General features: G+C 52.9%; 1 protein-coding gene across 1 annotated transcript in view; it reads left to right on the forward strand.

The window, feature by feature from the left end:
- GRIN1 (glutamate ionotropic receptor NMDA type subunit 1) overlaps positions 1 to 15,751 on the forward strand; it is a 64,572-nt gene extending 48,821 nt beyond the window's left edge. The window contains exons 16-22 of the mRNA XM_026658481.1: positions 883 to 1,040; positions 1,991 to 2,152; positions 5,261 to 5,370; positions 6,848 to 6,993; positions 9,195 to 9,260; positions 9,689 to 9,799; positions 15,683 to 15,751. Of these exons, the coding sequence (XP_026514266.1) occupies positions 883 to 1,040; positions 1,991 to 2,152; positions 5,261 to 5,370; positions 6,848 to 6,993; positions 9,195 to 9,260; positions 9,689 to 9,799; positions 15,683 to 15,751 (822 nt within the window). The remainder of the gene's footprint in view (positions 1 to 882; positions 1,041 to 1,990; positions 2,153 to 5,260; positions 5,371 to 6,847; positions 6,994 to 9,194; positions 9,261 to 9,688; positions 9,800 to 15,682) is intronic.
- The last annotated feature ends 7,092 nt before the right edge of the window (positions 15,752 to 22,843 follow it).

Here is a 22,843-nt window from a genome sequence, read left to right on the forward strand (position 1 = left end):
AGACCCAGCCGTGCTCCCCTTGCGTCCCTCCCCAGACCCAGCCGTGCCCCCCAGACACTGCTATGAAGAGCAGAGAGAGGCCCAGGGCGAGGCTGCTGGCTCCCCTCACCTGAGCCGTGGGACCTGCTCTAGACAGTACCCTAGTCCCCCTGCCCATCTGCTCTTCCTGCTGCTTGCTGTTGTGCGAGAGGGGGCAGGAGAAGTGAGAAGTGAGGCCTGCAGGCTAGGGCAGGAGGGAACTCCTGGGAGCAACTGTTTTATAAGCAGGCACAACCCCCGCCCCAGCACTGTGAAAACACGAGGGATAAGAATCAGTGATGGGGGGAGGGGTTCCAAAGTGTGAAGGGCCCAATGAGCCCCCCAAAGCTGTCAGCTCGTGTTCAGCACAAAGGCATCGGTTCTCCCCGGTTCTCTCAAATACTGGTGCAGGCGCTGACATGGCGCGGTGACAGGGAACGGCTGACTGACCCAGCAAACCGGGAACCTTGTCCAGAAACAGCCCAAATCAAGGCGCTGTCATTGTCAGTGCTTAGGGAACTTGAGCTAACAAGAAATGATTCATAATGTCTCACGCACTTTACAAACCCAGCTACGCCCCATTTCCTGCTCCGGAGAGCTGACGGCTGACGTCAGACAAGCCAGACATGGAACAGACAGGGCCCACCATGAGAGTTCGGAGGCACTGCCGATGAGGGCCAGGATTTTCAAAGGGAGTCAGGCGCCTGGCTCTGGTTCACCAGAGAAGGGAGCAGTTTGGACAAGCGAGTGAGGGCCGGCAGCTGGGCATGCAGTGGAGGGCGCGGAGGGAGGGAATGACTGGGACTGCTGGCTCCAGCCACTCCCCTGCCCAGCCCTCACAGCCGGCTCTGCCTTGCCTTGCAGCTGCGGAACCCCTCCGATAAGTTCATCTACGCCACGGTGAAGCAGAGCTCGGTGGACATTTACTTCCGGCGGCAGGTGGAGCTGAGCACCATGTACCGGCACATGGAGAAGCACAACTATGAGAGCGCTGCCGAAGCCATCCAGGCCGTCAGGGACAAGTGAGCGAGGGGCTGCGCCCTGCCTGGCGACTGCGGGCGTGGCTGGGGGCCGTGCAGGCTCGCTGTGTGTGCGGGGCGGCGGCTCTCACTGTTGGTCAGGGCGCGGGTCCCTGTGCCAGAGGGCTACCAGGCATGAGCGAAGCTGTCCACAGGACTTTGCTGGTGCTCTAGGGGGCAGGGGTAGGGGGGGTATAATGCCAGGATGTGCTAGTGCTCTAGGGGGCAGGGGTATGGGGGGGTGTATGATACCTGGGGCAAGCACAGAAAGGCGTAAAGCTTCTCTGGGTGGTGCTTTGGGGGGGGGGGGGTGTCGTGGGATACAGACTGGCAAGGGCCTCTCCCTACTACGCAGAAAGCAGGGCTGGGACCTGCCTTTCCCCTGTGGACCATGAGATGGCGTCTCCCCATTTCGCATTCATGGTGCAGTGTATTACAGCTCTGAAATTGCTTCTGCCCTTCAAAACGGGGCTGCTGCGTGGATCAGAATGGGTGCTGCCTGATCAGGGCCAGCTCTAGGCACCAGCAAAACAAGCTGGTGCTTGGGGCGGCACATTTTGAGGAGCGGCATGGCCGGCGCCAGAATGCCGCCCCTAAAAATGTGCCCCAGCCGCCCTAGCTCACCTCCGCTGCTGCTGCCGCTCGCGCGCCGCTGCTCCCCCTCCCTCCCAGGCTTGAGAGCCTGGGGGGAGGAGGCAGGGCTGGGGATTTGGGGAAGGGGCAGAGTTGAGGCGGGGCCGAGGGTGGGGTAATTAAAAACCGGGGGGGTGGGGCGGCCAAAATTGTTTTTGCTTTGGGTGGCAAAAATCCTAGAGCCGGCCCTGTGCCTGATGGTTATATTATAGCTGACAACAGTCACCACCCTCTGCAGATCATGCAGCTGTAGTAATTTAAGACAAGCCAGTCCATGCTGCCCCACTGACCTGGCTTCTCCTTTCTCCGTGCTGCGTTAGCAAGCTCCACGCCTTCATCTGGGACTCGGCAGTGCTGGAGTTCGAAGCCTCCCAGAAGTGTGACCTGGTGACAACAGGGGAGCTTTTCTTCCGCTCTGGCTTTGGGATTGGGATGCGCAAAGACAGCCCCTGGAAGCAGAACGTCTCCCTGGCCATCCTCAAGTCTGTACACGGCTCTCCAGGAGCGCTCTGAGCTCTCCAAACATTGCATGTGCTAGGACGTGATCAGCTGTGTGTGTGCAGGGCTAGAGTAGGACTCAGGATACCTCTGCTGAGCTGTTGCTCTGCACCTGCCTAATGATCCCCAACCAGCAGGACTGCGGACCTGGCCCAAGCGGCGCTAGAGATCCCGGCTATGGAATCAGAGGCACTTTGAGCCTGATTCCACATGATAAGCCACATCTGTTCCCTGGGCAACTTGGAGGTGAAAGTTCCCATTTGGCTGAGACTGGGTGTCCAGGGTCTCAGCTCCAATGGGAAGTTTATCACCATACTTGGGGAGGAAAATGCTCAGATTATTTTTAAAGAAAACACAAGCGTTCTCAGAGTTACCCCTTCATAAGGTGGGGAGGGGGAGGGATTGGCTGTTTTTTTCCAGCTCTTGGACAATGGAAGGCGTTGGGGTGCTCTGCCTCCATGTCTCTCTGACCCCCATGGGCTCAGTATATAATAACTAGGAAGGTTTTTTCCTAGTTGCCAGCACCGTGAACTCCCCATAGGCTCTGAGAGCCCAGCTAGGCTCTGTCTCCCATATGCAGCAGCACCAGTACCCATAACTCATCTGTTAGAAGTGTTGATAAGCAGCAGTGCAGATGTGTGCCTATAATCTTCCTCCATCAGTTCAGGGTTAGTGGTTTTATGAGCCAGATATCACCCAGCTCGATGAATTTGTGGCTGCAGTAGTTAGAAAGCACAGAAACATAGGCACGGTCCATGTACGAGGTCCATCTAGCCCAGCATCCTGTCTCTGACAGTTGCCAGTGCCAGATGCATCAGAGGAAGGTGCAAGAAACTCTGCAGTAGGCAGATGTGGATAACCTGCCCTCAGGGAAGTTTTCCTCCTAGTCTCCAATAGTTAGAGGCTGGCTTTTGCTCTGAAGCAAGTGAGTTCATAGCCCTGCAAGAGCCATTGTTGATTCTTTGAATATTTACTCATATCCTTCTGGGTATTCTTGTTGTCCATAGAAATGGCCAGTCCCTTGTTCAGTCTTGCTAAACACTCGGTATTAACGATATCCTGTGGCAATCAGCTCCGCAGGCTAATTGGGCTCTGTGCAGACAGGACTTCCTTGCATATAGGGTAAAAGGTCAAGTATTGCCATGGATCAAAAACTGGCTAAGACACAGGAAAACAAGGGTAGGAGTCAATCTTTTTCATTCGTCAGTAGAAGGTTAAGAGCAGGGAGCCACACCGATTCTGTTTTAGGCCCGGAGTGGTTCAATACATTTATCAATGGGTGTGGGAAAGGGAGCGAGCAGGGAGGTGACAAAACTGACAGGTGAGACAAAATTATTGAGGTTAGTCAAGACCAGAGAAGACGGTGAGAACGTCAGAGAGACCAGCCAAGGGCGGGGGATGGGCAGCATGATGGCAGATGAAACTCTGTGTTGACAAATGCAAAGTAATGCACCTTGGAGAGAATAATTAGAACCATTCGTCGAGGACTCTAAAGTAACTGGGTCAACTCAGGATAGGGCGTGGGCGTCAGCATGGAGAGCTCAGTGGAGACCTTTACTCAGTGGGCAGCCATGGTCGAGAAAGCCAACAAGCTGTTAGGATACCTAGGGAATGAGAGGGAGAAAAATACAGACAATCCTGCCAGGCCTTCATATAAATCAGTGGTGCGACCTCATCGCTACCCTGCGTGCGGTGCTGGGCACCCCAGCTCCAAACTGATACTGCAGAATTAGAGGGAATTCAGAGACGCAGACAGAATGACGAGCTCCCATCTGAAGAGAAATTGGGATGGCCCTTGGCTTGGGATGTAAAGAGAGAGGGGACTTGCCCCCAGGGCACACCACAGGTGTCAGTTGGGAACTGAACTCCCGTCCCTTCAACGCTAGCCAGTGTGCCAGTCTTTGGAGCATACTCGCTGCCTTCACCCCCCACCTGTAACCCCATCCCCTGGAGCACCCTCCTCAGGCCCTTCTGCCTGTTGGAAGCTGGGTCCCATCTGGTGGGGGTGTCCCTCCTGTCCACCTCACTGTACATCCAGCACAGAGCTGGCTGCCTCAATGGGAGGAGCAGGAAACTCAGTGCTGAGATGGGCCAACTCCACGATGACCCATATGCTGGCCCACTCTGCTCCTCCAGCTCAGCAACTCCAGCCTCGGGATGCTGCCCTGGAGCGCTGAGCGCCATGAGCTGCTGGTTCCGGGTGCAGACGCATGCCACTTCACCCCCCCCGCCCTCTTCAGCACACTGTCAACCCTTCCGCTGGTCTCCAGTCCCCTATCTCCATAGTTACACGGGATTGGCTCTGACTGGGGACCAGGCGATGTTAGGGTCTGGCCTTCTAGAAGCTGAAGATACGGGGTTTCCTGGATTTTAATTATTATAATCTCCTAGCGGCTGGTCGCCCCACTCTGTCCAGACTCCCCTGGTTCCCCCTCAGCTGCTGCTCGCTGCCCAGCCTAGGCCTCTCTGTGCTCGGGGAACGGAGCTTTTCTCTCATGAACTGAGCCCATTGGTTCTGGGGTGCGAGAGCCGACGGACATGGAGCCTGTTTCTGAGCTGCGCTTTGAGGGGTTTGCTTTACTTGTGCATGACCTGACAGGTGAATTTAATCTCCCAAGAGCCCCCGAACTCTGCCTTTGGATTGCGTAATGACAGGCCGTGGCACTAACTGCGCCCCAGACACTTCACAAATGCACGTTTGCACACCCAGTGTAACAGCCACACACACTACACGGGCACGGGTTTACTGTAGGCAGGACTACGTGTGCACATACATAGAATATACCCGCCTGCTGTGTAATGCACACACAGTTCTCTGCCTGCAGCCATCATGTGCTCCTCCGCCCATTTGCACACACGTCACCCCCCTTCTAGCACAGCCTGCCAAGAGCAAATGCAGAGCAGCTCCTTCTAGCCTCTAGCCTAAGGGGCAGTGAAGCTGAAGTGCAGAGAGTGGGGCTGATGTGGGCAGGTGTGAATGAGACGGGCTGGCGTTTCGGACGTTCCCCTGCTCCCATAGCATCAATGCGCGCTCCCACTGGGCCAGGCGGTGGTCTCCAGTGATGCTCTGTATTGTCTCCTTGTGCTTTCAGATCCCACGAGAACGGCTTCATGGAGGATTTGGACAAGACTTGGGTGAGGTATCAGGAGTGTGATTCCCGTAGCAATGCCCCAGCAACACTCACCTTTGAAAATATGGCAGGTTTGTTCGGCAAACCTCTTTCTTCCCGTTGGCTCACTAACCTGCTTTCCTTCACTGTAACCCTCCGAGCTCTCCTGAGGTCTAAACTCCACTTCTGGGGCTGCGCGTCCCTGTGGTCTGGGAGTTTGCTGTGTTGAGCAGTGTCCTGTTCCCACTGGGGGATCGGAAATGGCTCTGAAAGGCCCCTGCACCCCCAATCTTCCCCTTTGAGGTCCCATTAGCATGCCTGTGATTTTAAAGGTCACCCTCTCTGAGCACGACTCACCTCCCGCTCCTCCAGCTAAGCCACAGTGAAATCACAGCCAGTCCCCAAGGCAGAGACCAGCATCCCAGCCAGAGCCTCAAGGGAACCAGGGCAGGAGAAAACAAGCCGAGCATCATGAGCCAAGCATGTAAGGAAGGCAGCACGTCTAGTGGCTAGAGCAGGAGGCTGGGGTGCAGGGCCCCAGACTCACTGTGTGACTTTGGACAAGTTGCTTCGCCTCAGTTTCTCCCTCTGGAAAATGGGGAGAAATGCCTACTGGGGGTGGGCGGCCATACTTGGTAAGGAATAATTTCTTCAATTAGTTTTGCCATGTTTCCTGTTTGCAAATTGTCTGCAAACAGATGGCAGTTTTCTCGGACATCCTCACCCTACAGGGAATCACGCAGGAAGTCCCAACAGTAATGCTGCATCAGTGGCTCCTTCCCCAGTGTTTTTTGGGGGTGTTTGGGGTCCAAGCTGTGCTCTCTGTATGCATCACTGGTCAGTGTTCCCAGAGCAAGTGTGAGGACTGCCCAGAGAGAGACCATCTCCTCCCTCCCTTCTCCTGCCCCACACCTCTACTGTCCCATCCTTCTACAACTGATTTCCCCTGCTCCCAGCCCAAAGTTTTGGCCACCAAAGTGGTCACCATGGGCAAGGGGCACCATGTGCAACCGCACTACACACACACATTCACACCCGCGAGTGGACACAGAGCTCACCTGGTATGTGTCTGTCCCCTGACTGCCTAAACATAAACTCCAAGAATTAGGCTCCCGGTGTATCCCTTTGAACTCTCTGGGGTGGCTGGTGTCTCTGTCAGTTGTTTGTACCGCCCTTGTCCCTGATTGCAGCCTCTGGGTGCTACAGTGATACAACCAATAATAATAATCCAAACTCAAGATTAGCTTGTCATTAATATTCTGCAGTATTCCCTTCCAATTCCCTCTTTCCATGAACATCCCTGCTGGTAAAGGCGCTGCGAGGATATTCCCAGGAAGTGAGTGAAAAAAGGGTGTCAACATAGCTGAAGCAACTACAGTAAAAAATGCAAATGAATCCTCATGGAAAGGCTCTGCAGTATTCGCCTTCTGCTGTGCTCCACCCTTGGGCATGTCTGGGGGCAGAATCCCTGGCTGCAAGAAGCTATTGACGTGCAAAAGGGTTATTGGGAAATGAAGTATCATGATGCTGTTTCCATTGTCCTCTGTGTAACTTTCCTGCTTATTTCAGGTGTATTTATGCTGGTGGCTGGAGGTATTGTTGCCGGGATATTTTTAATATTCATAGAAATAGCTTACAAAAGGCATAAGGATGCGCGGAGGAAGCAGATGCAGCTGGCGTTTGCGGCCGTTAATGTGTGGCGGAAAAACCTGCAGGTAGGACAAACCGTTTTTAGAGCAAATCTCCAACAGGTGCGTTTTCCATTACTTCACCAAATCAGTGACTACAGAGCTATGGGATAGCCCAGGGCCCCACCCCCATCCCTTCCCCTGGGTCCCTACTAACCACGGGGGTGACTGTGCTGCTAGCGACCAAGGCATGGATTCCCTGCCTTCTCAATGGGAACTCCCCTTGGCACTAACACACGGTCTGATGCAATCTCTCCCAGGAGGTGAGTGGTGCACAAATCTAACCAGGACACCTGGCAAAAATCGCTTCATTCTCAACTGTGCTCCCAGGGGTGGTCTGGCACATTGCTCGGCTGGAGACTACGTGCAAGAGCCGGGTCTCATTCGATTTGAGCAAACAGTGCCAGCACAGCTCCTTTAAAACGCCATTGCATTGACGGACCAGTATCTGACTGCGCTTGACAGCAGATGAGCACAGCATTAAGCTGCTGTTGATGAGCGCCCGGTTCTGCTGCTGGCTGTGTGGGGAAAGGCTCGCGTGACCATTAATGAAACACAGCCAAAGCAACCCCCCGTGTAAGTGCAGTTGCAACCTTCATAACTGGGACCGATTCCAAAAAGAGGTGGTGTGTGCTCTTGTCAATTGGATTCCACAGATTCGGAGAGGTGGGCATCTCTTGATGCCCACAATTCATGCTGCGGGCTAATAATGCCAGTTACTGTTAGCACACCGATTCCCCAGGGCTCATGCCAAAGGGTCATTGCTTGCTATGGATTCTCTTGTCTACAAAGGGATTATTTCTCCTTGCCCCGCAAGTGAGGCAGGATCTGGAGGGAATCTGGTGTGCCTGACACCTTATCATAGCAACATGAGTGAGCCCGGCCCAGCCGACCTGGCTAAACTTTCTCTCTTTCCCAGCTGCTATGGGATTAACCCTTGCTATGTCCCTGGCCCCAGTTTAGGACATCTGGAGTTTCTCTCTGAACTGTCCGGGCTGTTTCTCGTGTTTGGGGAAGCAAACCAGCGTTCAAAGAGGAACAGCTCCTTTATCCGACTAAAGGAAACCACTATCCAAAGCAAGTGTGAATGAAAGAGAGAGAAACAATGATTGGGAACCTTAAAAGCAGTGTTGCTGTAAACAAGTGAAATGAAATGGCCATGTGATAGCAGCATTGACTATGACATGGGAAAGGGCTGCTCAGGTGCAAATGACCTCCCTGAAAGCAGCAAAGGGTAAAGAATGTGGACTGGCTGCTCTTTACTGTATTAGACTGACTGAGAGCTCTTTGGGCTCTGTTCGCTAATACAGTATTGCAAAAGCCATTTCTGGTTTCCTTTGCTTCCAAAAAGCAGCAGCACTGAAGTGGTTAAGTCTGCTGGGACAGAGCACTAGAGTCACACTGCCATTTTTCACTTGCCAACCTTCTAGAAAATACTGCACTGGGTCACTGGGCAGAATCTGTGGGACTGTGAGCTACGCATGTCACCCTGTGGGTATAAACAGAGTCTCATGATAAAGATCAGTTTGACAATGTAAGACTTTTCCACAGGAGGAAACGTCAGACCACTAGTATCTGGTACATTACTAGAAGGTAGGCAAGTGGAAAGATTTATTTGTTAAACCAAACAAACAAAAATAATGGGTTTTGGGATCACAGTTTTGCCATGGCTATTTCCTGAGATGCCATGGAAGAAAAAGACATTTCATTCCATCCATCTTGCTTTCTTTTCCGTTTGTGCATGTCCGCAAAAGAGAGTACTGAAAAGGAGGAGGAAATGTATCCCCCGAGCATGCACTACGCACCAGCGGGATACATTTTGGTTACCCCCGGGCGGTGGTAGAGCCAGATCTGGTTACTCCTTCCCCATCCGAAAAGGTCACGCTCATTGGCACTAAAGCAACTGGGGAGGAATTGTTCTGCCGTCGTGGTATCTGGCTGGTCCCCACCGCTAACAACGCCCTCTGCCCCCGGCGGCTGGTGCTCCCAGCCTCTATTAACCAGGTCCGACTGTCTAACACCCATGGCTACATTTTTGAGTTCTGTTTCTCTTTGAGTTCATTCCAACCTCTGATGATGTCATAGCGCTAACGCTTCGCTTCTTTCCTTTCTTTTCCTTTTTTTTCCTTTTCCTTTGGAAAACGTTCAGCTTTGCTCAAATGCATCATTTAAATTTTTGAATACATTTTTTACAGAATATTCATACAATGACTTCTCTTTCAATGCAGTCCTCTCTCTCTCTTGTGGCGCTAGGATTCAGCTTCAGAAAAGGCCCAGAGCATTTTTTTTTAGTGGTAGGTGCAGCATCTCACCTCTCGGTCTAGCTAGACTAGTTCTGGAAGCAAGGGGCAGGAGTCATGCAGACATGTCTGTTAGGAACAAAATGTCATTTAGCCACTGAATTTGAAATGGCTCCCCCGGGAATTTAGGCTAGCCATACAGACCTGTAAATGGACACAGAAAAGAACAGGGCTACTTCCCCCAAGGGGTTTGCATTTCTCCAGATCCTAGGCCATTCCAGCTAGTCACAGCCCTTTTGTAATTCCTTATTCAAGTTAGGGCCATGATGGCCCCTCGTGGAGGAGTTGGGAGTGACACCGGCAGAACATCTCCAGTAGCCGTCTTACCTAAATGAAGGACATAACATGGGGCAGTATTCAACTAGATTTAGAGATTCAAACAACACACTAGAGATCTAATCACTTATACATATTCATTTTAGGATAGAAAAAGTGGTAGAGCAGAACCTGACCCTAAAAAGAAAGCCACTTTTAGGTCCATCACCTCCACCCTGGCCTCCAGCTTCAAGAGACGTAGGTCCTCCAAAGATACGGTAAGAGGAAGAAGAACAATTCTGCCCTCTCTCTTTCTCTCTCTCTCTCTTTTCTGCCATCCCATCGACTACCACACACCCATCCCGAAGCTGCCAGTGTACATGCATAGCCTCATGTTCGTCAACAGTCAGTCAGTGAGTCAGTCTTCCCGTGTACCTGAAAGGGTTCGGGGACTCCTGGAGAGCAGGAAGGAGCTGGTCTGTAGTCCTGTGATGAGTTTGGAGATGCTACCGAGTTTTTTGTTTTGTTTTTGACTGGATGAGTTTTGAGTTTACTCACCGTACTGGTGCTGACCTTTGGAAAACAATGACTATTTTTTTTCCTGTTCCTGAGTGTTCCTGTAACTGTTTGTCATTGTATGCCTGAAATGATCACCCCGGTTTAATTTAGGCACTGTCTCACCTCACCGAGAGCCATGCGTGTCACATTCTCTACATGTGGTTTTTGTTTGTGACTGAGAGCACTCAAGACTTACTGCTAAGTGCACAAGGAAGAGCTGTCTCTGGTTATGAGCAGCATTAATTCAGCTCTAGAAGAGAGACACCGATGGTTGAGAGAGGAGTTTTTAAAAACCCAACCTGATTCAAATAGTGTATTTCGCTGCTTGCTGCCTCTAAAGCCCAGCTAATGTGAAGCGGAAATACCGTGTCCTCTCCAGTTAGCAGTTCAGACACAACTCAATCAGGTTGGGCTGTTGAACTAAAAGCCAATACCCCATCTGTGCCCTTTGCACGGTGCCACTCTCTGCAGTTTGGCTAATCTGTTGTAGCAGTTGGATATGGGAGATCCATTTGGGGCCAGGCATCACAGTTAACAGGCTGCTGAAACACCTCCGACCTGCCCTGATCTGCAGATTTCTGCCCATTGCCGATTTGCTCAGGGCAGGTTCACATGGAGGCTGTTAGACATGATGCATGGCTGGGAACGGAGCGCCATTAATGAAACTGGGGTGGCAAAACGCAGCCCGCCATGTTCTGCAATTCACTTAACCTTTAACACAGAGGTGCAGCCCACAGAGACTAGAGGGACCTTCAGGAACTAGCATGTGATGGTCCATCTTGTTCCCAATGCATGATGGGACATGTAGTCTCTCTGGGCCATGGCTCTGTATGCAAAATGGGGGTGACTCCATTTTATGCTAAAGTAGAGGCTTGCTCCCAAGTGATGTAGAGCACGGTTTGGATCAGGCCCAATGTGCAGTGGCGAGCTGCTGACCAGCCAAGCCCTCAGCTGGGCCGGGTTGGGCTGCCCCTTCCCTAGAAGCCACTGCTGCTGCCATCTCACCGAACGGGATCCTTTACCTTGGCTGTCATCTCAGGATATGCAGCACATGCCAGCGGGTTCAGAGAACGCAGGGGAAGCCCCCCAGCACCTTGAGGAAGGGATCAGAGACAGCAGACTGGAAGGAACCACAGCGCTAGTGTTACCCGTGCTGCACTCTCCAGGCGGAGAAGCTCTCAGCCTGCACTAATGACCCCCCCATCACATCACATCACATCCCCGAAACCCAGTACCGCTGAGCAGGCAGGAGGGTGTGAGGTGAGATTGCCTGCTGGGGGCCCCATGACGTCACTCCCGCTAAATGTCTCTCCACCTCAAAGCACGGAGCACGGAGGGGGGAGCAGAGGGTGACGAAGGAGGAGGGGGGCGGGGGAGGCTCTGGGGAGCTGGGCTGGGCTACGGAGCTGAAAGGTTCCTTCGTGGGTTTTGTGTGTGGCATTTGTGACTAATGCCAACCCCCGAGACCAAGGAAACCAAAGAGGAAATGAGGCCCCTTGTTCCAAAGTTAACCGCTAACCCAGAGCGGGGCTGGGGCAAGTGCCCGAGGCGGGGCTGGAGTGCCATGGGCAGGGGAGAGGGGTAAGTGTCTGGACTGGAATGCGGCGGGCGGGAGCTGGGTCAGAGGCAGGCCAGCTGGGCTAAGTGCTCCGCTGTGGGGCGAGAGGGCTCAGTGTGCATGTCAGGGCTGCCTGGGGCCTGGACTATTTGACACCCCCCCACACAGGTAGGTGCTGCTCATGTGAGAGCACCGCCAGGCGCCCCCCAGACTCCCGGGGCTCCCACCCCAGGGAAGGAAAGGCGTGACACCGTACTGAGGCTGGGGGCCATACCCCTCCCCAGTTACTCTCTATAGCAGTGCCCTATTCCCGCAACCCTTCACTGCTCTCCAGTACGTCCCAGCATGATGCCTCCAGCAGGCGCCGGCACCCCCTAGAGCAGCAGCGTGAAGGATCTCACCCTCCAGCCAGCCCTTCACGCTCCTGGCCAGGTCACTGGCCTCGCTCCCCACCACACCCTGCCCCACCGAGCACAGCCTGTGGCCCTCGCACAAGCGGGCACGGGAAGGTGCACCCCAACCTTGGTCTAGTTCACAGGGATCGTCTTGTGCCCCGTTATCCCAAGGAGACAGGAGCGGCCAAGACTCCCTGCCGCTGGTTGTGTGGGGGTGGGCGGAGGCTCTGCCAGCTCAGGGGATTATGCGGTGGCTCTGCCGAGGGCAGCAGGTGCCATGACTGAGAGTTGGGCACTTCTCCCCCCCATGCCCAGTCTGTCCCGCTGCTGTGTTCCCTGCAACTGGAAGGGAGGATAGTTCAGCCCTTGGCCCAGGATCCCAGATTAGATTAAACGGGGTTGTAAAGACATTCGCTTGTTGTCTGGTTTTTGTCACTACAAGGCAGACGTCAGGTTGTTTGGGCACCTCAACTCCATTTCCATACCTTAACACGCTTGAGTTTCTTCTACAGTCAACTTGAGCGCTGATGTTCTTGGCTTTATAGTGCTTGGTCTGGGGATAATTACAGCACCCCCTAATGTACGTTACCCGATAAGTGATCTCAACATGAACTCCAGCTGAACACAGCTTTTATCTAGACATTTCCTTGGTTTTAAAATTGTTTAAAATGTCGTCTATGAACACTAGCCAAGAAACCACACAACCGTTGCCATGTATAGTCTAATGATTGACAGATACATCATTTCAATCTGAAATCAGTCTTGTATTGTGACATTTATGGCCAAATTCACCAGGACACTGGCTGCTTTATGCCAGTCTGGCCCTGGCCAGTTACATGGGTTTACAGCTGCTTTGTGTTGGCAGTGCAACGCAAATCAGCCAGAGCATGCCTCGCCGTTTCCTCCCCTTCCTGCCCTGCACATTCCCCTGGGCAGGCTCCCCCAAATGCCTTCTGAACCCCAGACATTCCTTGCATGCGTGTGGGCACACGTGCACACTCACATCCATACATGTACACACACGTGCACTGTTGCCAACTCTTTGGAGCAACACAATATTAAGCGCTGCTGGAGCCTGTCTCAGCCAATGAGTGGAGAAGCTCCGGCCCTCACGTCATTTTCAACCCTTCCCAAGGGGAAAACCCCTCTGATTGGCTGGATGCCTTCGCCACTTGTCCACCTCCTGGGGAAGAGCAGCTAGTGAGAGCTGCTGGAGGTGATGGGCCACACTTACCTCCAGGAGCCAGAGGGGTTTGGAGGTTAAGGAGGGTGGGGTGCAGACAGTCCCTCTTTCAAAATGGCGTCATCTCTTACTCTCAATGGGTTTAAAGCCCTTCACGAAGATGGCCAGCGCCTCCCATATTTCTTCAGTGGAAATGAAGCCAAATTGCTTCCAGAGAAGTACAGTCAGAAGGCAGCGAAGAGCCCTGTGCAGTACCGATGAATGGAATTGGGCGACATCTTTGCTAAGGGCAGCCTAAGTCCCATTGAGAGTGATAGGAAATGGCAGCCATTTTGAGAGAACAGTCATGCTGAGTTTCTCTGAAGGGGGCCATTACTCTTCAGCCTCTGCTAGAGGAGAAACTTTCATTTACAAAAAATAATGGGGAATAGTCCTTAAAAGTGCTTCTAAAAACTACCCATTGCACCAGATATACCCAGGCTTCACCTCTCGGCTGGGGTTCGTGTGACTAGACAATGGTTGTGGGTTTGGGACAATTGAAGGCCCAATTTTAACATTAATTTTAGCTCATACACTTATTACTGGAATTACTTGGCATGTCCAGAACGTTCATTTAGTATTCAAAGAACAATTGCTGGAATCTTTCTCGCAATAGTGTATGTTTCCTAGAGAACCAAGAGACGGGATTGTGGCTTTAAGTGTAAAACTCACTTGAGCTGTAACTGGGGAGCGTCCCTTATAGACACTGCTTGTGATGCATGTAACACCCAGTGACAGAGCACAGAGTCCCCCAAGACAGCCCGAGCCACACCTAATCCACGCAGATTCAGCTCACACTGCATCTGCTCTAGTCCTTAGATGGCATTTGAGTGGCCATAACGCCTATAGACAAACCTGAGATGCACATAATCCCCCTAGAAACAGTACAAAACGGCAAAATACCAGTAGATACAGAATGAGATGGACACGCTCATGAAAAACACAGCACAAGGCACAAATAAATGCCAGGCAATCCCCGAAGATCCCACTGAGAGCCATGCAATCCACTGAAAAACACTTTGGTGGGAAACCAATCGTTACAGAGCCCACCTGAGGTCCCAGACTGCCCTGGACAACACCTGAGAGTCCATATTCCTCACACACACAGCATGGCATGCAGCTGACCCTGCTAGCCAGAGGGGTGATCAGAGCATTGTCGATTTCTGTCCTGACTGTTCAGTATATAAACCCTGCACTGGGTTTCTCCAGCAGGGCCAGAAGGAAGTGGTTAATAGGGGCAGGGCTGGGGAGGGAGAGGATTGTCTCTGAGAATTGATTTGTCTATAAATAGAGATTAAGACCCAAATGGAGGAAAGTTGGAAGTTCCTCTTTAGGGGCCTGATTCATCGCCCTTTGGAATCTCCTTCCTTTGGCTTCAGTGGGCACTGCCTTAGCTGGGCAGGAGGGTATTATCCTACCAATGTAGGGTGACCAGACAGCAAGTGTGAAAAATTGGGAGGGGGTGGGGAGTAATAGGAGCCTATATAAGAAAAAGACCCAAAAATCGGGACTGTCACTATAAAATCAGGACATCTGGTCACCCTATACCAATGTGACAAGGAGATGGGACTGACAGGCCATGTCTGGGATCTGTAAACCCCTCCTTTCCCTTCTGGGTGATGTTGCACCCTTTCCCTGAGCTCATGGTGGTGGGTTTGGAGGGCACAGTGCTTGGGGTTATGGTGCTCAGGCAGGGAGCCTATCAGCAGAAAGGAAGTCTGTTTAGTTTTAAAAGCCTTTTCTTGGGGAGGGAGGAGTTTTGGGTACCAGCAGTTCAAACCAATTTCTGCCTCCCTACAGGTATCTCCTGTGAGGGGTGGGGGAGACTTTTCCAAATGAGCTTTTGCCAAACTCAATCTGTAGGAAAAGCAGGAACCAAATTCCAGGCCACATCTTTACTGCATGTCGTACGTTGGCATTTTCACATTAACAACGATTTATCACAACTAAATCACGGGGCACATTTCTTTACCCACTTGAGGGGAAAGTCAAAAGCAGGCGTATTGGGACAAGGAAGCCAAGTGCCCTGAACTAAAAGTGAAATGAAGCCGCCCAATGATAACTGACCCAATGGGCTGGCTCAAATTGATTCACGGGGTTTCTTGGTCTCAGTTCCTCACAGGAGCTGAGACTGAATTGCTCACCGAGCGCTATAGAAGCTGCCATATTCTGTAGAAACTGTACTGTCTCCGGTGAACTCTCCTCCAAGCCAAGCTGTAGGGATGCTTGGGAACTGTCTGCAGCAACCTATGGAAAAGCTTTGATTGCATTTGTAATTGACAGTAAGACTGCAACAGTTTTCCTGCCGTTGCCTCATCCCTGAGTGCTACCCTGTAGGGACACACGTTTGAATGAGCTGCGCCAGGCAGGCAAGTGCCAGGGCTGCCTAACATCTCGCTCTCCTTGTCTGTGTATTTGTCTTTTGCAGCAGTATCATCCCACTGACATCACCGGGCAACTCAACCTCTCCGACCCCTCAGTCAGCACTGTGGTGTGACGTCCTCCAGCAGGAGCCATCAGTCCCTAGTTTAAGACGGCCCAGCCCAGGACTTCCTTTCAAAGGGACACTGATGGGTCCTTACTGGTGAGTCAAGAGGGACGCATCCTCCATCCATACGCAGTGACTTCATTGTCTATCTCCTGCCCTTCCTGGTCCTGCTGACACGTAACGCCCCAGACTGCACTACAGAACTAGGGACCATTCTGGAGCTGCACTGTACAGAGATGATCACTTCCAAGTCATGCCATTTTTTACTCAGTATTGCCACTGGCTGCAGATGAGTTGGAATTAAGGCAAGAGACGGCTCTGAATAGCCCACGGCAGCTGCCCTCACCACGGAGCAGCGGCAGGAAAAGCAGGGAAGGAGTGGATGGTTACAAATGTGTTGCATCCTTTGCAGGGGGTGGAGGACAATTTGCTGAGACCTTGTTTGTTCCTAAGCGCGTGTATGGAATCCCATAGCCGAGGCCACATACGTCACATGACACAGGAGGACTGTGACGTGGTGGTAGCACTGGAGCTGCAGGTTCCTGTCCATAGCTCAGCGTGCAAGGCACGTCTGCCTCTGTTCTAGTGTCGCCGTTTCAGGGAGCAGGTGCCGCCACCCAGACCGCTGATGAAACATGTTCCCTCTGGCTACAGTTGGGAAGAGCCTTTTCTCCAGCTCTCTCCATTTCCAGGTGACAATAAAGTCCACAGCTCCCTATTCACCCACCCCTCCTGTCTGCACCAAGCCGGCCCCCGCCCTGCGCCCACATTAGCCGTCTGTTTCTACATGGCCACACTGGTACCACCTCCCTCCCTCCCTCAGCTCCCCACTGCTGGCACCACTCCACCCTGCTGTGACACAGGTGGCTCGGAGGACCACTGCTGGCTGCTTGGTGAGGTCCTGTCAGTGTGTTTTGAGCGCCCCCTTAAGTCTGTCTGCATACAAGACATTTGTACGGGCCAGGCCACGCTGAGCACCGCTGCAGATGGATGACCAGCCCAGCAATGCCATGTACCAGGCACTGGCGCACACGGACATCACTGCTCTGGATAGTTTGGTCCATCCCTTGCCTTTGCCATCCGCCTCGCTGCCCCAGCGTCTCCAGAGCTCACGCCGCAGCAATGTATTTCATAGCAAACGGCCAAAGGCTTTCTGACGTTCCTGCCGAATGCCCTCAAGTGCGTCTAGTGTCACAGCGTGGCCTCCCAGCACCACTAACGAGCTGTTGTGAGCGGTGTGCCCTGGGCATGACTACGGTGCTACACACACACTGGCCTACCCACCGGACCTGCACTCACCATTGAACCTGAAAAGTGAGCTCACTAGCGCCACCACCAGGCCTTCTCTGAACACGCCACAAGAGCTCGCCATCAGCCTGGCGTCACCGGCATCTCTGCAAACAGAGACTAGACACAACCCACCCATCACGGTGACCAAGTCACCACCACCACACATTCAACGGACGAGCCGCAGAAGAGGGGGCGCTCGGAGGGACACTTGCCCATTCCCAAGGTTCTTGTCCATGCTCTGCCCGATTCATCCCGCCTCGTACGTATCCAGGCGCCGTTGTCTCCTGTAAATCCGTTTGTGCAGGCAGTGGGGAATGAATGTGGCCAGCAATGCCGGCCTTTAACCCCATTGCACTATCTAATCAATTCTCTAGTAACTGCACAGCAGGCAGGCGCTACCCCATGTACAGTGTGTGTGTGTGTGTGTGTGTGTGTGTGTGCGTACAAAGCTGTTGGTATATTTAACTCTTGCATGTGGAATGTAGATACATTTTTTAAAAGCAAACCTGTCTGCAGTGTGACACTGAAACACAGCCCCACCTGGGTGCGCTGACCTGTCCTGCCTGGCTGGTCTATGCCATGGCGTGGCGTAGCAGCAGCTACCTTCCCCCTCCAGTACTTTAACCCCAAGGGCTGGTGGCCATTGCAGAAGGAATTGGATTGTACAGTATTTCCAGACTCAGTGGGCCAGATCCTCAGCTGGCATAAATCAGCGTACCTCCGTTGACTGCAGTGGCACCATTGATTCCAGTCAGGCGAGGCCAGTTTACACCATCTGAGAATTTGGTCCACACTACGTATACTTTGATGTCATGTAACTTAAAACACCATTTTGCAAGAGCTGGGTAAAGTCCAAACCGGACCATAAAGCGGTTTATTCCAGTGCCTCGTGCCTCCCTTCTTTTTGTAGCCATTTTAAATTGAGACCCACCCAGCAAACCCAGCAGCTGCCACCAACTCTGAGCCTCCCCTGGCGTTATTGTCAAGTAGCTTACAGATAATAAAACAAAAGGCAAGGGGTGGAGCAGAGCAACAAGTGGCAGAGCCAGCAATGGGCACCAACTCCAGGAGAGACCCGGCGAGAGCGTAAACGGGCCCACGTGCCGGGGATCCCAAGCCAGATTGCTCACGGAGCTGATCTGTGCCTGGGCCATCGCTCCAGACAGCGTGCGAAGACGTGCTCAATAGTCACGCCAACAGACGACCTGCTGGAGTGCATGGCCTGAAAACTGGCTGAGGTAGACACATTCTGGGAGCAGCTAAATACAGCTGCGTCCCAAGCCTGTTCCCTTCCAGGCTTCTGGGAGTCCCGCTAGTCAGCGGCAGCTCCAGCCAGTTCTTAGTTGACGGGCAGCCAAGTGACTAGCATGCTAAAAACCAGGTCATGCTGACTTTTTGTTCATTAGCATAATAGGCATCCTGTTACATGCCTGAAAATGAGCATGATGGCTAGCTAGACAAGCAGCTCGTCGAGCGCCAAGGCTGCTGCTCGCAGCTCAGGTGAGATCTCTTGAACAGGACTACCCGAAACAGCAGTCACAAAAAGATCGTCCGTCCCCATCACAGCACGCAGGTGCCCGGCAGGCTGGGGGCTTGGTCCCTAGGTATAGGCACTGGGGGGGGGGGGCGGATCTCACCATTGCAGCAGGTTTGCAGAGTCTGACGGACTTTCAGCCCAGCGGGGCAGATCGTCAGCTGGTGTAAATCGATGTCGTGCCCTGGCTCCAGGACTCCCTGACTTCAGTGGCGCTGTGCTAATTGCCACCAGCTGAAGCTCCGCCCCTTGGGGTGAAGTTCTGCTTTGGCTGCAGTGGCTCTGCACAGCTGGCACCGGGGGCAGAACCTGGCCCCTGCTCTTTCGCTGTGTCTAAAATAAACGGAGGAGTTGGAAAACTCTGCTCTCGGCGCAATGGAGTCCTTGCTGTGGGGCTGTATGATGAGCCCTGCGCTGTTCCGGTGAACGGCACTCACTGCATGACTGACGTCACAATTGCACTGGGTTATACAGAGGTGTCTCTTTTTATTTACTATTAGAAGTGCATTTTACACACCCTTTGCTGTAGAGTCTGGGTGCTCTTTGCTGATCCCGTTATATACCGGCTACAGCTACACACGGGTACTGCCCTCCTTTCAGCACCTGCCTTCTAAAATCGGGTTGCAGAGGAGTCCATAGGAAGAGGAGTCTTCTCTTATGTTCTGGTGGCCACAAGACTCAGCCCGATCTCCAGTGGAAGCTGGTTCTGACCCTTACTAAGGAAGCTCAGTACTTGATCCGTTCCAGGAATGCCTAGGACTTCATCACGGTCAGCACCCTGAGGTAGCCAGACCCCGACCCATTCAGGGCTTTGTGGAGGAGAAGCAGGCCGTGGAATTGGAGTCTGGATTGGGTAGGTAAGGGGAGTAGCATACAGAGCACTTTTCATGGGTTCTGGTCAGTCTGCTCCAGTAGCATGCAGGCTGCAGCCAGAGCTTCCAGGTAGTGTTTGGTCAGTGCCAGGGAGAGCGTATTACAATGGTCAGGCTTGGAAGCAACAAGGCAATGGATGGGGGTGGCGAGGTCTTCCTGGGAGTGCAAGGGCACTGCTCCTGGGCAGATGCAGACTGTTACCAGCAGAACCCCAGGGTCATGCACCTTTTAGGAAACAGGGGCTGATGCCCTCAGCCCAAGATGTCATTACTGTTTTGGCTAACCCGTTAAAATGCCTCCCTCTGCCACTCAGTAGCCCCTCTCTTGTGCTCATGCAGCTCCGGAGCTGGACTAGTAGGCATCACAAGCCGTCTGACAGAGACAAGGAGATTATTCTGGAGCATGTGAGGACTAGGCTGCAATGCAATATGGATTCCCAGGTTAAGATGGGTGGGTGCAGGTTCTTAGATTCTCAGGCCGGCAGGGACTATTGTGATCATCTAGTCTGACCTCCTCTGGGCCAGAGAACTGCCCCAGAATAGTTCCTTTTGACTGACAGCATAGAGTTTTAGAAAAACATCCAATCTTGATTTTAAAATTGCCAGTGATGGAGAATCCATCATGACCCTTGGTAAATTGTCCCAATGGTTCATTACCCCTCCCCTTATTTCCATTCGGAATCTGTCCAGCTGCACCTTCTACCCACTGGCTCATCTTAGGCCTTTCTTTGCTAGTTTGAAGCACCCCATTATTAAATCTTTGTTCCCCATGTAGATACTCACAGCCTGGGATCAAGTCACCCCTTAGCCTTCTCTTTGTTAAGCAGACTAGAATTATCTCTTTGAGTCCACCACTACAAGGCAGGTTTTCTACTCCATTAATCGTTCTCGTGGCTCTTCTCTGACCCCTCTCCAATTTATCACTGTCCTTGAATCGTGAGCACCAGAACGGGACACAGGAGTCCAGCAGCAGGTGCACCAGTGCCAAATACAGAGGTAAAACAACCTCTCGACTCCTCCTGTTACTGAGATGGAAGAAATAATATCAAAGCAATAAGGCAGCGTGAGGCTGAGACAATATTTCCCCTTAAAACAATGCCCAGAAAATGTCATAACTAGAAAGGAACAACTCCAGGCATTCCCAGCAAAGGGCTCACCCCCTACCTCAACCCTGCCCCCTGGCTGGAGAGGAAGCCACAGTGTGTCAGGATGGATTTAAGCACAGATCCCTGCATCCTTAGAATCAGACCCCTGTACTGAAAAGAGACCCCCGCCCCCGTTTGTTAGGAGTGACTGGCCCCCAGTGCCAGACCCAGAGGAGCCCAGAGGAGGAGGGCTGGGTGTGTCTCAGCCCCATCGATTATGTAACTGATGGGATGGGTGATCAGAGGGAAGGAGTGGCAGCTGAAAACTGCCCAAGGCACCAGGAGGATGCCAGGCAGGGCTCACGCACATTCCAGCTCCACCTGACTCTATGCAGAGAGGGGCCAAAGTGACGACTCCCTGTGGGCACATGGGGCGGCTGAGACCAGGCTGTGCTTAGTGGGTGCAGTAGCGCTGGGTCCCCAGCCTGTACCCGGGGGCAGGCAACCCAACCCCACTGGAGCAGTGAGCGAGGACAGGCCAGCAGGGAAGGAGGCCGGGGGAGATGGAGGTTCTAGGGCCATAAGGGGATGGTGGGTGAGGGGGGGACACTGGGTGGGGCGCACATGTGAAGGGTTTGCTGTCAGATAACACAGAACTACTCCTTAGCACTAAGATCACTGCATTTGTTCCCAGCACTGCATACATGGTGCTGCGGGAAGGGGAGAACAGGCTGCCCTTGAACGCCCAGTGTTTTCCTGGGAATAGCCCGTGGGGTGCGCACGGGGGTGTGTGTGTGTAATGGAAAAGGAAAACATTTTCCACGTGTGTTGGATTCCATTGTGCTGCTGAGTGGCTCTCAGGCCCAACAACCTGACTACTGTCATTCCCCACTGGTAGGGTGGGTAACCTGGACTCTGGGGTTAGCTTTGGCTCTGGGAGCATTGGCCGTGCAGGAAGAGCTGGAGCCAGGAGTGATAGATTTGGTGATGCTTCCTTTGTTCCCTCTGGAGCCAGAATGCAGTTCAGCTCTCTCAATGGCCAATCTCTGCCTGTAGGTCACAGCGAGCGCTCATTGCCAGATCTGAAATCTGAGCTCTCAACACAGAGGGCACAAGGAATAGTTAAAAGCAACAGAGGGTCCTGTGGCACCTTTAAGACTAACAGAAGTATTGGGAGCATAAGCTTTCATGGGTAAGAACCTCACTTCTTCAGATGCAAGAGGATAGTTCTGGTCCCCATTGTTGAACCTGGTCCCAGTTCAGGTTTCCAGAGCACACACTCACGGTTACAAGTTCAAAATTCACTTGCCACAAATATTCTCTAAAATTTACCATTCCTGTGAGCTCTCCTGTCCGGGGACATGTTTGCTAGAACATCAGTGGGACATGAATGCAAACAGGGGGTGAACACGGCCAGAGCCAGCTAGTCTTGACATTCACGTAGGTAGGTCCAGAGCATTGTTCAGTATTTGCCCAGCTCCAGCTCTGACCCTCTCATCCTGAACATCCCTGGGTGGAAAGGTGCGTGCCTCTGGTTTGATTTGCCCATGCTCTGGTCTAAACACAGGAGGAACCAGAGCAAACGGCTCCTATTTCTCCAGGATAGTAGCAGCATTCACACCCTGACCGTTCCCCTGAGCACACTGGCTGCTACTGAAGAAGCTACCCAACCACCAGTGCAGCAAGGAGGCACTGTAAAGGCTGAGAATATTGCAAACCTAAAGGCAATTCTCCGCTCACCCTACTGCAGCAGGCGCCAGGTTTCCTAGCGTGCCATCCCAATCGTGTTAGCCCTGTGGATGGGTGCAGGAACTGCACTCAGCCCCCGGCTGTCACATTCATATTGGGGTACTGGGCTGGGCAGGCCAGAAGGTTACACCCTTCGGCTAACACTGAAGCCCTGGTAATGGAGGGTCGTCCCTCTAGGTGCCTTTGAGGCAGATTAGGAAGCAGAGAGGGGCCTTTCACCGCTGAGGTGCTGGCATGAACCAGGCCAGGTGGGAGCAGTTCCCATCTGCTGCTGGTCAGGGGCAGGTGTGGAAGATGATGGGGGGGGGGTCTCAGCCCAGTCCTATTGGCTCTCACTCCATAGCAGAACAATTGGCACCTCGCTGGCAGGCTCTTGGAAAGAGCTGGAGGGCTCGGGGGTGGAGCCAGCGCTCGCCAGCCAGTGCAGATGGATGTTCAGGGAAGTCTTGCTGAAACTTTGGGGATTTCCCCCTTGGGTCGTTGCTGCTGCTCCAAGGAACGTGAGTGGGGCTCATGGTCCCCTGGGGGAGAAGGAAAGGCCCCGCAGCAGGGGAAGGTAACACAATTATCT

The sequence above is a fragment of the Terrapene carolina genome, unplaced genomic scaffold (genome assembly GCF_002925995.2).
Source record: "Terrapene carolina triunguis isolate 2854851 unplaced genomic scaffold, T_m_triunguis-2.0 Scaffold449, whole genome shotgun sequence".
In the NCBI taxonomy this organism is placed as follows: Eukaryota; Metazoa; Chordata; order Testudines; family Emydidae; genus Terrapene; species Terrapene triunguis.